Here is a 16,313-nt window from a genome sequence, read left to right as displayed (position 1 = left end):
ATGACCAAGAGAGATTTATTCTTGGAAAGCAAGGATGGTTCAACATACAAAAAAACAATCAATATAACAAACCACATTAACAGAATGAAGGGAAAAAACACACGATCACCTGAATTGATGCAGAAAAAGCATTGGATAAAATTAAATACCAATTCATAAATACCAATTCAACAAACTAGCAACAGAAGAAAACTACCTCAAAATAAAAAGTCCATATATAAAAAATTTAGAGTGAACATCATCATATTCAATGGTGAGAAGACTGAAATCTTTTCCTCTAACATCAGGACAAGATAGGGATGCTCACTTTCACAACCTCCATTCAAAAGAGTATCAGAAATTCTAACCAGAACAAGTATGAAAAAGAAATAAAAGGGATCTGAATTGGAAAGGAAGAAGTAAAGTGATCTTTGCAGGTGTCATGATCTTATATGTAGAAAATCCTGATGATTCCACCAAAAAACTATCAGAACTAATAAGCAAAGACAGCAAAGTCACAGGACACAAAATCAGCACACAAAAATCAGGTGCATCTCTATACATTAACCATGAAGAATCCAGAGAGGAAATTAAGAAAACAATTCCATTTCAATAGAAAAAAAAAAAATTAACCAAAGAGGTGAAAGACTTGTAAATAAAAAACTACAAAATGTTGCTCAAAGAAATTAAAGACAATACAAATAAATGGGAAGACATCTGTGTTCATAAATTGAAAGATTTAATATTATTCAGCTATCAGTAATACCCAACTTGATTTAAATACAATGCAATCACTAATAAAACATTAACTCAAAATGGATTAAAGACCTAAGCCTAAGAGTCAAAACTATAAAATTCTTACAAGAAAACCAAAGGGAGAAGTTTCATGACATTGGATTTGGCAATGGTTTCTTGGATACAACACCAATAGCAGAGGAAATAAAAGAAAACCTAGAAAAAATAGACTTCATAAAAATTTACAACTTTTGTATATCAAAGGGCATACTATCAAAAGAAAAAGCCCATAGAATGGAAGAAAGTATTTGGAAATCATGGAGTGAAAAAGGACTAATAATCAGAATATATAAAGAATTCCTAAAACTTAACAATACAAAAGACAAACTACTTGATTTCAAAATAGGCAAAGGACTTGAATAAACCTATCTCCAAAGGCATACAACTGGCCAGTAAGCGGGATCCCTGGGTGGCGCAGCGGTTTGGCGCCTGCCTTTGGCCCAGGGCGCGATCCTGGAGACCCGGGATCGAATCCCACGTCGGGCTCCCGGTGCATGGAGCCTGCTTCTCCCTCTGCCTGTGTCTCTGCCTCTCTCTCTCTCACTGTGTGCCTATCATAAATAAATAAAAAAAAAAAAAAAAAAAAAAAAAAAAAAAAACAACTGGCCAGTAAGCACACAAAAAGCTGCTTAACATCACTCATCATTCTGGAAATACAAATCAAAATCACAATGAGATACTGCTTCACACTCATTAGATGGCCATTATTAAAAAAAAAAAAAAAAGAAAGAAAACAAAACAAAACAAAAGAAAATAAAAAAGGAAATGAAAAATAAGTGTTGGCAAGGATGCAGAGAAATTGGAACCCTTGTGTGTTGGCTGGGCGAATGTAAAAGGTACAACCACTGTGCCATGGAATTTCCTCAAAAAATTAAACACAGAATTACCATATGATCCAATTCTACCTTTGGGTATATACCCACAGAAATGAAAGCAGGGACTCAGTTATTTGTACATCTACATTCACTGTAGCATTATTCACAACAGCCATAAGGTGGAAGCAATCCAAGTGTCCATCAATAGATAAATGGATAAACAAAATGTGATATATAAATACAATGAAATATTATTCAGCCTTCAAAAAGAAGGAACTTCTAAAACAATGGAATTATTATTTCGCCTTTTACAAAGGAAGGAAATTCTTACATATGCTACAACATGTATGAATCCTGAAGACACTGGTAAGTGAAAAAAGCCAGTAACAGTAACAGTCTGAGCATACACTAGAGAGATTTACCGACCTGCCTTTAGAATAGCTGTGGATTTCTGCATAAGAACAGGGTCCAGTCATTCATAGAAAAGCAATGAACATTTTGCTGCAGCTTTCAACCTTTTATATGTGTAAGTAAGCATCTACTTATTTAACAATATAAAGAATAAGGGCAGAAGTTGTCTAATTTCAGTGGAAAACAAAATCTGTGTGAGCTTATCTCAAATCCAACCCAGAAGTGAGTATTTGTACAGGAAAAACAAAAACAAAAACAAAAACAAACAGCTTCTGCCTTCTCAAAATATAGTTTATGCTTTACTTTTACTTCAAAAACGACATTTTAATGCACACACAGAACTACAAAGGAAATAAAAAACATGTTTGTATAATTTTGTAAATGCTAAACCTACATTTGAGTATGATCATGCCACACGTAAGTTTATTTTCTAAAATCTTGTCTAAAATTATGTCTGTAACCTGTATCTTTCTTTATTCATATTGTTTTAGCCTACTTATAGAAAACTCAAACCTACTTTAAGTTCAAACCAGCTATTAAACAGAAAAGTATTATGCTTGCCTTATAAATCTCTTAAAATTATGAAAAAGAGATTAATTTTTTAAAAGATTTTATTTGAGAGAGAGAGAGGGAGAGCACAAGCAGGAGGGGAGAAGCAGAGAGAGAGGGAGAAGCAGGCTCCCCACTGAGCAGGGAGCCTTACTCGAGGCTTAAACCCTGGACTCTGAAATCATGACCTAAGCCAAAAGTAGATGCTTTACTGACTGAGCTATCCAGGCACCCCTAATTTCAAATGTCATGATCTATCTCCATTCCCAAGAAAGGTTGGGTAAAAAATCATTTTTAGTTTTAAAAAGGAGAAAAGAATACTTTGTACATACCAAAAACTATACATTGTTAGCATCCTATACAGTAAAAATTTGTGATAAGACTTTTAGGTGTCCTTGAATAAGAAAAACAAAACAAAACAAAAGAAGAAAATATTTTAAAAAGAAAAATGTTAAGTTTCCTCAACTTCCACTAATTGGCATTATTGTTGATAACTATTATGAACAGGGGAAAACCACACAGAAAAGAGCAGCCTAATAAATTGGTCAACATCAATAGATCCACAAAAAAATACCATTCTCTACTCAAGAGTGTTGGCAACATTATTGCCTTATGTATCTACAAGTTTCTCAATACTGTAATGTACTGTGAGCTGTGGATATTTTTATGCAGTGTGAAAATTACTTTATGGCTTTATTAATCACAAATAATTATACTTAGAATAAAGTTAAAGGTTTGAGAAAGACATCCTAATGTAAGGATTCATTGTCACCTGGGAAGTATAGCAAAAAAATTAAAAAATTTTTTAAAAAGCAAACCTAAAGACAACTGCGCCCCTACAAATTTACATGAAACACAGAGAACAGAGGCATATCTGAATTAATATCACAAGACACAATTAGCAAAATGTAGACAGTATGAAAACCTACCAGATAAATGACTTCATTTCTTAATAAAAATAGTAACAATAAATCACTAGAGAGAAAAAGGAGGTGGAAAAGGAATTTAGAAATTAAAAATCTGAGAAAGGAGCACCTGGGTGGCTCAGTGGTTGAGCATCTGTCTGACTTTGGCTCAGGGAGTGATCTTGGGGTTCTGGGATCGGGTCTCGCATCAGGGTTCTCACAAGGAGCCCTGCTTCTCCCTCTGCCTATGTCTCTGCCTTTCTGTGTGTCTCTCATGAATAAATAAATAAAATCTTTAAAAAAAAAAAAAAAACTTAAAAGAGATATGTCAACCAACTGGAAATGTGTGGGCCTTATTCTGATCCTGATTCAAAACACAAAAGGTACAAGAAAAAAAAAGATAAGGTGAAGGGGAGTAAGAGGTACAAACTCTCAGTTATAAAATAAGTTACACAGGAATGAAAAGTACAGGACAGCCATAGTCAATAATACTGTAGTAACACTGTATGCTAGTGGATGGTAACACATATCGTGGTGAGCATGGTGTAACATACAGAACTGTCCACTATGCCTGAAACTAATAACACTGATGTCAATTATACTTCAATTTTTAAAATTAACTAATTAAATTTAAAAAGAAAACTCTGACTTTTTTTTTTTAATTTTTATTTATGATGGTCACACAGAGAGAGAGAGAGAAAGAGAGGCAGAGACATAGGCAGAGGAGAAGCAGGCTCCATGCACCAGGAGCCCGACGTGGGATTCGATCCCAGGTCTCCAGGATTGCGCCCTGGGCCAAAGGCAGGAGCCAAACCGCTGCGCCACCCAGGGATCCTGAAAACTCTGACTTTTTGACAACATTAAGGAATTACTGTTGATTTTTTTCTAAGTGTGATAGTGGTATGATGGTTATGTTTTTTAAAACTATTCCTTATTTTTGGGGGTTACTAATGAAATGTTTACAGATCAAATGAAGTAACATTTGAGATCTGCTTCAAAAGAGTAGGGAAAGAAAATAATAATAATAAATATATACGGTCTTAAAATTAAAAAAAAAAAAAGTAAGGAAAGGGGAAAGTGGGTGGAGATACAGATGAAACAAGGCTGGCCATGAGATTATACCTCTTAAACCTGGGTCAAGAGGATTCATTACACCTGTCAACTTTTGTATATATTTGTAATTTTCCATAACAAAAGTTTTTTTTGAGAATTCGCAAAATGAGTGAAAAGATAAATTCACAGAAAAGGAAAAAATTTTACCAAATATAATCAAAGGACTAGTATCCATAATAAATATGTATAAATAATCACAATATGTATAAATAATCACAAATTGTAATCTACAATTACAAAAGGACAGACCACTCAATTTTTTTAAATGGGAAGATTTAAACAGGGACTACACAAAACAAATTCAAATGGCTAATAACCACAGAAAAATAAGCTCAAGCTCAACCTCATGAGTAATCAGGCAAATGCAAATTAGAACCTTCATGAGGTGGCATCCCACACCAACCAGATTTATAAACATTTAAAATGTCTGGCAATACCAGATGCTGATGAAGACCTAGAGCAATTATAAATTCACCCACTCTTCTGGGGAGAGTGCAAATTGGTACAACCCCCTCAGAAAACTATTTTTGCATTACCTAACATCAATGATGCAATATCATATGAACCAGCAATTCTACTCACAGGTTTATACTCTAGAGAAATGAGCGCAGAAAGGCACCAGAAATGATGCACAAGAAATGTTTAGAGTACCACTGTTCCTAAAAGCCTCCAAAATGGCCAGCCAAAGTAGGACAGATGAACAAACCCCTGTATATTCACAAAATGAAATTCTCCACAGCAATATAATAAACTACAGCTATATACACAACATCAATGGATCTCAAACACAATGTTGAGGAAAAAAGCAAAATGAACAATATAGCCAGTACAATGCTAATTATACATAGTCAAAAAAAAGCAAAAGTAAACCACATGGTATAAGGATACACACATAATATTAAAACTATAAAGAAAAACAAGAGAATGATTTCCATGGAAGTATGGACTATTTGGGAGGGCTCTGGGAGAAAGGAAAGGGATTATGTGAATGGAAGTTATATGAATTTCACTTTAAAACTCCGTTTTTCTGAATGTACATTTCTTAGCTTTAAAAAATGTTAAAAGTACAAAAAATGTTAAGGGAAAGCATCTTTTCTCACAAAACTACTTTAGGATATACTTCACCAAAAAGAGGTTGTAAAGGAAGAAAGCCAACACAAAGTCTAACACATGATAGAAAAGCAAGAAACACATCTCCTAGGATGATTTTAGAAGAAGCCTGAAGAACAAACAGTTCAGATTAGAACAGGATTAAAGGCTCTAGGAAGGTAGTCTCCAAGGAAAAAGGGGGGAAAAAAAAGAAAAAAAAAAAAAAAAGAAAATGGACCGACCACTAAGTGCTTTGAATACTAAGAATGACTTACAGTTTGAATGGAGAGTTAATGGGATAAGAAAACGACTAAAGGCCCTTGTAAAATCTAGGGAGAAGTTGTGAATACTCTCCACTGCTACAAGAACATAAGCAGTAAATAATGATTTGATTATAAAGATAATGTAACTAATTAATTAGGAAGACACACAGAGAGGAAGGACATGCAGATATGGTGGTTTTTTCATAGAACTAAATCTTTATTTATCTTCCATTGCAGGAACTCCACAGATACCTCAGACAAAAAGTTCAAGAAACAGGAAAACAAATCATTTAGAAATACGAAGGTAAATATTAGAAGAAATAGCTAAAAAAAGTTGAAACTGGTTGCCTCAGGAGAATAGGAACCAGTACCAGTGAGGGCCTTAGTGGATGAATGCCACTTTCCATAAACCTTATAACGCTACTTAAAAATTTACACTATGCATATGTACTAACTGATAAAATTCAGTGAGGAATATTTGCTCCATAAACAATTCACATACTGAATATCCCTACAGTTTCAAACCTCTCCTGAAGATCATGTATTTACAGTTAACCTATTCAAATAATAGTAACAGATTGAAAGAAAAATAGCTCAATTTTCCAAATTTATATGATCATCCTCATGTTTGGATTATAAAAAATTACAATTGAAGTATATGGCCTTTTTCTGTGAAAAGCACCCAGTAAATCACAACTTAACATATATACAAAATGTAATAAATTTATCATCAAGGGCAGTATAATCAATAAAATAGAGAAATTTTACCTTGTAAAAGTTTCCATATGACTTTCGAATATTGATCCACTTTTTAGCAAAAGGAGGATATTTGAGCCTGCTTAGCCGGCACTGAATATTCAGGAACTTACTCATATCCCACGAACTTGTAAAATCAAAAACAGGGGTGGAAAAATGGTAAAATAAATGCTGTACTGTTCTTAGTAGTATATTAAGTCATTCTATCTATTTTTTATTTACATGTCACCTTTCTTTCTGATATTTATATATATTATCAAGCTTAGAAAAATAACCTCACTAGCTCCAAAATACTAATTCAAAAATAACAAAGAGAAGTAGAAGTCAAGTACATCCGGTTTTTTGTTTTTTTTTTTTCAATTCTTACTAGACTTATCATGATCAATGTCATGGTTCTGATTACTTGGGCAGACTTCTATCTTGTTAATTATTTTTTCATAATCCTGAAATACCTCTGCTAAGTTTACTTTTAATGCCAGGTTTATGGTATTAGGAAGTTCTTTTGGAGTGTGCTTTGAAACAAAACAAAACAAAAAACCAAATGAAAAATGAAAGTAGTTGGTATAAAGTGGTAAGAACACAATTTGTTCTGTTACAGCATATGTTTCTACAACACTAATCAACTTAAATAAGTAGGAAAATACTAATTGTATAATATGGAAATTGTATTGGTTCATACATGGTTTTTCCTAGGGAAAAGAAGGCAATACAACACCTGCACACATTATAACCTACAGCAGGAAAGAAGAAAGCTCTCAACTCAGCTACTGTACTACCAACAGGAGTACTTTCAGGTATATATTAAAAAAATAAAAAATGAGTGCTTGTCCCCAGGATGCTATTGCTTCTGTACATTTATAATATCCTCTGAGGCAACTTCCACTAATTCTGAGCTGCCTGCCCATGCTGTCCAAATTATTTCTGGATGTTTGAGATATGTCCCAGAATGTGAGGTTTTTACAGAATTACATATACTATGTTATGACAGAAACATCTACATACTTTAGCAGGAAACTGCTCATTCACGTTTAAAATTGACAGATTTCTAAAGAGGTCCACCAACATTTCCCCCAATTTCTATTTTTAAACACAATTATAATGTGACTACTTTTCCTATGTAAGGGTCACTAAACCCTTTATGTAAGTGACATCTCAGCTTTAGTGTACAATCTGTCCATAGTTTGAAACAGAAGTTGATTAGGACTTTCTTCAATCTTAATAGTATTATGGTATGGGAGCTGCCTTGGCACAATGCCTATAATCCTTGTTTCAATCTTTCTGATCTTCCCTCTAAGCTTTTCATCTAACAAATGCTTTCTGAGCATACATTCTGAGTTCAGACTACAGTAAGAAGCATTATGGAAGACTATCAAGTAGCAGAAGTCTCTACTCTGAAAGGATTTTTAATCTCTCTGCAAACAAGTCTTACATAAATAAAGTTTAGACATCAGAATACTTAGATGGCCACACAAATGGTATATATAAAAATTGTAAGACATCGAAAAAAAGAAAAAGATAAGTGTGAGTTGTAGTATGTGGAGTAAAACAGAAGAAGGGCTTTGAATAATAATAAAGAAGTAGTAAAGGAAGAGAGCCTTCTAGTAGAGGGAATAAGTGCACAGAGAAAGGAAACACCATGTGATTCATTAGCCAGCATGCACAGAGTGGACAAGAATGACAGGTACATCAGGCTACACAGGTGGGGGTGGGGGGAGTGCGGGGGTTAGATAAGAGAACCTTGAAAGCCATATTGAAGAGTTTGGACTTCTTTGAGCAAGGAAGTGTCATGATAAAAAGTTTCAGTAAAGGCATTTTCGTTTTACATATTAATATTTATCTTTCCCTAGTCCTCCAGTCCTGAATTAGACTATTATCCTTCTTTTCCCTCCTCTTTTGAGCTCTAGGATGCAAAGCTTAAGTAGAAAAAAAACAAAACAAAAAAAACAAAACAAAACAAAAAAACACAAAGTTTAAGCAGAAATAAAAATTTGAAAGGAAAAATATGGTCTCCTGTGGGAGACCCCAGTACTATCAGAAAACAGTTTTTTGTGGTTATCCTAAAAGTTAAATGGATATGAACATCTTTGATCTTAAAAAAGTAGATAAAAAAGATAATTCTCCTAAATACTCACCCATCTGTCAATATGCAATATTTATACTTTGTTCCTAATTCCTTCAATTTCATCCAGTCAATTACTTTTTTTAGTACCTGAGGGAAGGTATCAGCTCTGTCTACCTGATCCTGAGGATATAAAAGTAAAATTTATAAAAATAAGGGTAGCTACATGTAGTCCTACAAATACCCAAATACGAATGTTGAAAGGAAAGAAACAGTAAAAGAAAGCCTCACTATGATATTTTAAATTCTACATGATTTCCTTAGCTGAGATCCACCTAACATTTCGTTTTTAAGATAATTAAAAATTCTTCATAGCCAGGCATTAGGGACACTTTCAAGTGAAGTATATAATCCTCCCAAAATTAAGATTCAAGATCATCCCCAGTGTTTCTCCCTTTTTTTTTTTTTTTTTTTAAGACCTCAACCCAATGGCTAATTCTCCAGAATGGAGAAAAGGGAAATAGCTGAAAGCTATGGCTCTGTAACGTGGTCTCTCTATCTTAAAGCTCAGATCTTTGCACAACAGATGATATACCAGATTGATCTTCCTAATTTGATCTGTCACATCACTTCCATACTTAAAATCCTCCAAACATTCCCCAAGGCTTTCAGGATAAGACACACAGACTCTTCATGACGTGGCCTCCATCTACCACTTAAGCTTTATTTTCAACCACTTTCTTACTAGCCCATTCACACTTGAATCATCCCTGACTACTTACAGTTCTGCTGTCCATACCTGAAATGCCCAGTCATTCTTTCCTATTATCATGATTCAGCCAAAGTTCATTAACTTGAGGAAGTCGCGGAACAGCCTTCCATTCCCTCAGTCATAAGCTGCCCATGATACCCAGATAAAACACCAACTTGTCAGTCTTCCTAACCATACTGTGTCACCACTGGTTTAGTCTATCTGTCCTCCTGAATATAAACTGTTGAGTGAGCTGAGGAGACTGATTTGACAATCTCTGTATCCCCAGCACATTGGCAAATAGTGCAGTAGGCACTCATATACTTGTTGGATGAATGAGTAAATGAATAAAGGAACTAAATAAATGAACAAAGAGCCAACCACATTGCACTACAATAAAAAAATTAGAGACCTAAAAAAAATTAAGCTATATATCATGTCAAGTTATAAACAGATAAATTTCAAAACTTACTTTACTAATGATCCAAATTAAACCTTTAGTTTCATCACTACAAGTCCTTAAGAGGAAAGGCTGGGCAAGATTTTACCAGGTACAAAATGTGTTTTTTTACTTTAATATTTTAATATGAAATATATTTATCAACTAAAAAAAAGTACATTAATTTAATTGCTTACAATAATAATGTTGTTAAACTACTAAATAAACCCTACTTTCAAAACCTCTTTCAAATTCTAGAAAAAGAAACAAAGAATTAGAACCTGAGTAATTCCAGTTAGGTTGATGCAGAAATCAGAAAGTTGTGTGTTAAGCTCTGGTCTCACATACTGCTGGAATGTATCTTCCTACAAAAGAAGGAGAACAAGTTAAAGTATTTTCTATGACTTCAGATACATTATACAAGATACATAATAAAACATTAAGGCACAGAAGGCTGTAATTTTATAGGTGCTCATGGTATAACCCTTTCTAGAATTTTAACAATTTAAGGATAATTCTCCACTCCCGAAGCACTCTAATTTTAATTATGTTTCATAGTTTAAAATTTTTAAAATTATGTTCCATAGTTTAAAACATTTTAACTGCCTGGGTTGCTCAGTCAGTTAAGTGTCCACGACTCTTTGTTTCGGCTCAGGCTGTGACCTCATAGGTCATGACATCGAGCCCTGATTGGGGCCCCCCACTCAGTGGGAAGTCTGCCTGAGATTCTCTCATTTTTTGGCCCTCCCTCAACTTGCGCTCACTCTGTCTAAAATAAATTAATTAATTAAAAAAAAATTTAAGATGGGGCACCTGGGTGGCTCTGTCTTTAGGTGACTGACTTACGATTTCAGCTCAGGACATGATCTCATGAGATTAAGCCCCATGATGTGCTCCATGCTGAGTGCAAAGCCTGCTGTAGAGTCCCTCCCTCTACCCTCCCCACTTGCATGTACACTCTAAAATAAGTAAGTCTTTAAAATTTTTTTTTTAAGATAAAGCAAGTATCTGAAAGCAAGACTTCAAATGAAAGATTAAGTATTTTCTTGAGGATCAAATGTTGATAATTTTGTTTGTAATATCATATGAAACCATAAAGCTTAATAATGCAACCTCAACTTCAATATACTAACAGCTTTTTAAATAATAATAAATTCCTTGAAGAAATGCCAACCTTTAGTTATTACTATTCTCATTTACTCTTGACTACTCCTTATTTATATTGACTCCATTAAACTAAATTCTGAATAATCAAATTGAACTAGTAGTAGTTTAAAGTAGTTAAAAGTAGTTAAAAGTAGTTTAAAGGGTGATAATAATATTATATTTTTGTAGCAATTTTAACCTCTTCAAGAAGCTTTCACACTTGCCTTCTCAACTTATAATCACAAGTCTGTGAACTCTTAAGGCCAGTCCTGTTACCATCAAGCTCAGATCTCAAAGTACTTTTTCCTAGAGCCTAATACTGTCTCCCTAAACAAAACATGCTATCAGTTGTTAAAACTTAAGGACAACCTCAAAGCCTAAAGGCAGCAATCATTAATACCAGGTAGATACAGAGAAAAAGACAAAGAACATTTTTTTGTGACAGAAATTCAAATATTAAGAAAAGTAAAGGTTTCATTTCCTAAGAACAAATTCTTACTTCACACTAGTGTATTAACTCAAAGACTTATAAAGGTTACTATTGTAAAAGAGTAAAATTAAAGAACAGTAAAGAATGTTTGAACTTTAAAAGTTAGATGCTTTTTACTTACCAGATATATTGCAGAATAAAAAATTATACTTGATTGAATTTCAGATAAATGAAGTATTTTAAGTATCAATATCTTTATAACTTTCAAAGAAAATCTTTCAAAAATATGCTGCAACTTCCCTTACCAAATATTTAGCAATCGCTTAAGTAAATTACATAATAAGTTAACAGGTGATAAGGGGTGCATTGGTAAGCGCGAGCCACTGAAGGGATTTGAGCAAAGAAGGGAAATGATTTGACTTGTATTTTATAAGGATCACTCTAGGGGATCCCTGGGTGGCTCAACGGTTTAGCCCCTGCCTTTGGCCAGGGCATGATCCTGGGGTCCTGGGATCAAGTCCCGCGTTGGGCTTCCTGAATAGAGCCTGCTTCTTCCTCTGCCTGTGTCTCTGCCTCTCTGTGTGTCTCTCATGAATAAATAAATAAAATCTTAAAAGATATATACATTTAAGGATCACTCTGGCCACTATGTTGAGAATTGGCTGTAGAAGACAAGAAACAGATACTGGTCTGATGGTGAATGCAGTAAATCCAGACAAGAAATTACTGGGGTTCAGACTAGAGTCATAGCAGTGCAGTTAAGTGGCTGGGGTTCTGGATGTATTCAGAAGGCAGAGCAAACAGGAGCTGCTGCTCGCCAGGATACGTGTTGGGAGAGAAACAGGAATCAAGGATGACTCCAAGGTTTCTGAACTGAGTAATTAGAAAGACAGAGCTGCCATCACTCAGAAGGCTGAACATTTAACAGGTTGAGGGTAAATTCCATTTGGGACATGTTAAGAGGTCTATTTAAATATCCAAGTAGAAATGATAAATAAGCAGCCTGGATTTGGGATGGAGGTCCAGGTTGGAAATATAGATTTGGAAGTCATTAGCAAACAGTTTCTAAAAGCTATGGAAGTAGATGAGATTAAGGGAGACGATCTATATAGAGAAGAGGACCTAGGATTAAATCCTGGAGCATCCAATACTAGGAATTATGAAGAAAAGGAGGAACCAGCAAAGGAAACTAGAAAGGGGAACCCAATGAGGTCAAAGACAAAACAAGAGAATGAGGTGTACTGATAGTAACTTGCAGAAGATATTTCAAGGACAGAGTAGTCTAGACCAGGATTAGGTAAAGGTGATACAAATGAGTAATTTTAGTAGAGTGCTGGGACTGAAGACAGTGTGAGTTTAAGAGAGAATGGGAGGAAACAGAGATTTGTAACCTTTTTCAAAGAGCTAAAAAATAGAGTAGCTGGGAGAGAAGTGGGATAGGGTGAAGGTTTATAATAATGTGAAAAATAGCATGTCTGTATGTGATGAGAACAATACAGTAGAAAGTAATAAATCATTAATGTCTAAACAAAAGAGAAGAATTGTGGGCAGCCCAGGTGGCTCAGAGGTTTAGCCCCTGCTTTCAGCCCAGGGCGCGATCCTAGAGACCCGGGATAGAGTCCCATGTCGGGCTCCTTGCATGGAGCCTACTTCTCCCTCTGCCTGTGCCTCTGCCTCTCTGTCTTTCTCTCTGTGTTGCATGAATAAATAAATAAAATTAAAAAAAAAAAGAAAAGAAGAATTGCTAGAGCAATGTCCTTAAGAAAGAGAATGTGGAATCTAGTAAAAGTGGAACCTAGTGAATTATACAAACTTATTACCTTCATAGCTGTCAACTTTCCTTTTAATTTACTGACTTTAATCTTCTTTGGACAAGGAAATTATTTAAAATAGTCTAATTATAACTAAAAGATGCTCTGAACAACACTAAGAAAAAAAAAACTATGCATTTTAATACAAAAGCCTTTTCGGAGCACCTGGGTGGCTCAGTCGGTTAAGTGTCTGCCTTCAGCTCAGGTCATGATCTCACAGTCCTGGAATTGAGCCCTCATTTGGCTCCCTGCTCTGTGAGGAGCCTGCTTCTCCCTCTGCCTCTGCCTCTTGTGAATAAATAAATAAAATCTTAAAAAAAAAAACACACACACAAGCCTTTTTATACTTGCTCTTAACACGTTGGTGGCAACTGTTGGTGGCACAGAAGTAATTTCTGGATAGATGAGATGTTGATATACCTTGCTCAGATTTTACAAGGCAAACAGTAGTGTTTAGAGAACTCCTGCTGACTTCCTGAACTAATAACACAGTGACCACAAATATCTAAAGCACATGTATTATATGGCTTGAAACCAAGGTTAGGAGTGTCATTTCCACCCTAAACTTTTTACTAGAAAGATGGTCAGTTCTAAGTTGATTTCCATAATTTGCCATTTTTAGAGATCACAGCATACAGCAGTCTATAGCAGTGGTTCTCAACCCTGACTGCATGTCAACTGAGAAGCTTTAAAAACATGGTGATGTCAGGGGTTCCACCACAGAACAACTAAATCAGAATCTCTGGGATAAGGGTCAGGCATCTTTTTTTTTTTTTTTTTCCTCACTCCCTAGGAGATTCTGATGTCCAGCCAGATAAGTGTTCCAAGCAAACAGGGGAAAAAAAAAAAAAAAAACCAACAAAACACTATAATTTTAGCTACTGGAAAAGAAGAGAAATAACCTGAAATTACTTCATTATAGCTTTCCTATTAATCACGTTGATACAAAATACAGAAGAGCAAACAGCCCATTTCTGAATTCTCATTCTAGCTTTAAACCGGCAGATGAGATCCTGCTGAGAGCCCCAGAATAGTTGCTGCTAAGAATAAAACTGAAATATAATAATTTACTTACTATTTCTAAGGTATGGGTATTCAGTAAAACCACAGGAAATTCAATTATTTCATGTATAAACTCAGGTGGGTTACCCTCTTCACAAGTGGCTTCGAAATCAATGATACAAATGTAGTCGTAGTAACTGTCAACACAATTGCCTTCTTTCAACATGAGCTTCTGCTTCTTGTAATAGTTTTTCAGTCTTTTCTTTAGCACATCCTTTACTCCTCTAAGGAAAGAAGAAGAAAATTAACTCCTAGGTGAATTTTGCAATTAAGAATCTGAACTCTTTACATGCTGGAACTTGGATGAACATGAGCAGTCACAGCGTAATTTAGCAGATATCAGCTTAAGCATAAAGAAAGATTTAAAGCTAAAATAGCAAAGAATTAATATCAAGTGTAACACAGCATCAATATTTTCCTTCAGAAGTAACTTTTTGTTTTTGAAGTACTTAAGAACATTTCTCCTATACTGGGATTTCAAACCGTTAAGCCTTGTTAGCATACATCACCTCCACTGCCATACTGCTTTATATACCAAGATGACATTTATGTACTATAAAAACTGAAATTAATGTTCTACATTAATTATTAACTATTAATAGTTAATTAACTATTCTACAGACCAAACACAAATTTCAGAGTAAGACAATTCAGGTAAATGGAACATTTATGCTGTCTCTTTCCTTTCTTTTGGTTTCTATAGGTCAGATAACTAAAATATCTCTATGAATATGAAAACATTATGAGCCTAGCATATAAAGTTGAAAGTCTATTAGCTACTTACCTAAGAAAATTCATTTAGAAGATACCCTAGTGTAAACTACATCCAAAAGAACACTGTCATACTTAGTAGGTTCTCAATGGGAAGGAGGTTTCTTAATTTACCATGGGTAGAATTTAATTCAGGAGATATAAGTATTTCAAAATATATATTCCACAAATGTTGGTTGGAAAAAGGGTTGTTCTAAGTAGATAATGATGGCTGGCAATTGCACTCACGTTTTCAAACATATGTGCTTCTAAAGATTAAAAATCACAAGTGCTCTGATTTCCTTCAGTGTTAAACTTGAGTCCTATTAATGGTTAACAAATACAAAATGCCAGTAAAAATAAAAGGACTTAAATTGTAATTAGTGTGCACTAGACAACTCAGGCATTTTGGTCACATCAGTGATAACTATTAAAAAAAATTTAACCTTTTATTTTCCTTTCTAAACTACCAATGAAAAGGAATCCTATTCATAAGAAATTAACCAAGTTGTTTTAACCAAAAAGTTGTAATGTTTATTTGTGGGCAGCCCCGGTGGCTCAGTGGTTTAGAGCCGCCTTCAGCCCAGAGCGTGATCCTGGAGACCTAGGATCAAGTTTCACATCAGTCTTCCTGCATGGAGCCTGCTTCTCCCTCTGCCTATGTCCCCGCTTCTCTCTGTGTCTCTCATGAATAAATAAATAAAATCTTTAATAATAATATGTTTACTTGCTTGAAATTTTCTAAATTACCAAAATCTAGGACAGAAATCCCTTAACTCCCTTCATACTATTGTGAGCGACTTCTGTGTCATGGGACAGCTCTTGATTACTTTGTCTTAATTTCTCTCTTTCTTGGAGAAGCTATGCTTACTTAAAGGGGTGCCTGCAAACCTCGTGGCAACACAAAAATAACCAAGTGCTCCAGAGAGAAACTTGTCATCTTTAACATTTCCTTTGCTAATATACATGTAAATAATCCCTACTTTTGCCAGTTCTAACTCAGAAAAAGATTCAGAATCTGGTTCTTCTGAATTGTCTCTGGTATGGAGCCCATGAGCTCCATTTGCGGACTCTGGCAAATACCTCTAATGCACAACCCTCCTCTTCATTCTTTATCCTACTTGAGAACTACCCATTAATGCCAATTTCCTGCTAAAATACCTGCAGTGACTCCCTTGTACTTAGAAGTT

At 34.8% G+C, this 16,313-nt stretch overlaps 1 protein-coding gene across 8 annotated transcripts in view; it reads right to left on the bottom strand.

Annotated features, from left to right (window-relative positions):
• Positions 1 to 16,313, bottom strand: part of ERI1 (exoribonuclease 1) — a 117,978-nt gene that overhangs the window by 94,419 nt on the left and 7,246 nt on the right. For all 8 annotated transcript variants that reach the window (XR_012007582.1, XR_012007583.1, XR_012007581.1 and 5 more), the window contains 4 exons: positions 14,387 to 14,597; positions 10,206 to 10,289; positions 8,808 to 8,917; positions 6,688 to 6,802 (listed from right to left, as the gene is read on the bottom strand). Coding sequence is in view for 5 of the 8 variants with exons in the window: in XM_072776255.1 (XP_072632356.1) it covers positions 6,688 to 6,802; positions 8,808 to 8,917; positions 10,206 to 10,289; positions 14,387 to 14,597 (520 nt within the window). In the remaining 3 variants the exon portion in view is untranslated. The remainder of the gene's footprint in view (positions 1 to 6,687; positions 6,803 to 8,807; positions 8,918 to 10,205; positions 10,290 to 14,386; positions 14,598 to 16,313) is intronic.

The sequence above is a fragment of the Canis lupus genome, chromosome 15, assembly GCF_048164855.1.
Source record: "Canis lupus baileyi chromosome 15, mCanLup2.hap1, whole genome shotgun sequence".
Classification (NCBI taxonomy): domain Eukaryota; kingdom Metazoa; phylum Chordata; class Mammalia; order Carnivora; family Canidae; genus Canis; species Canis lupus.
Note: the sequence above shows the minus strand (reverse complement) of the source record. Positions and strands in the feature narration are given on the sequence as shown.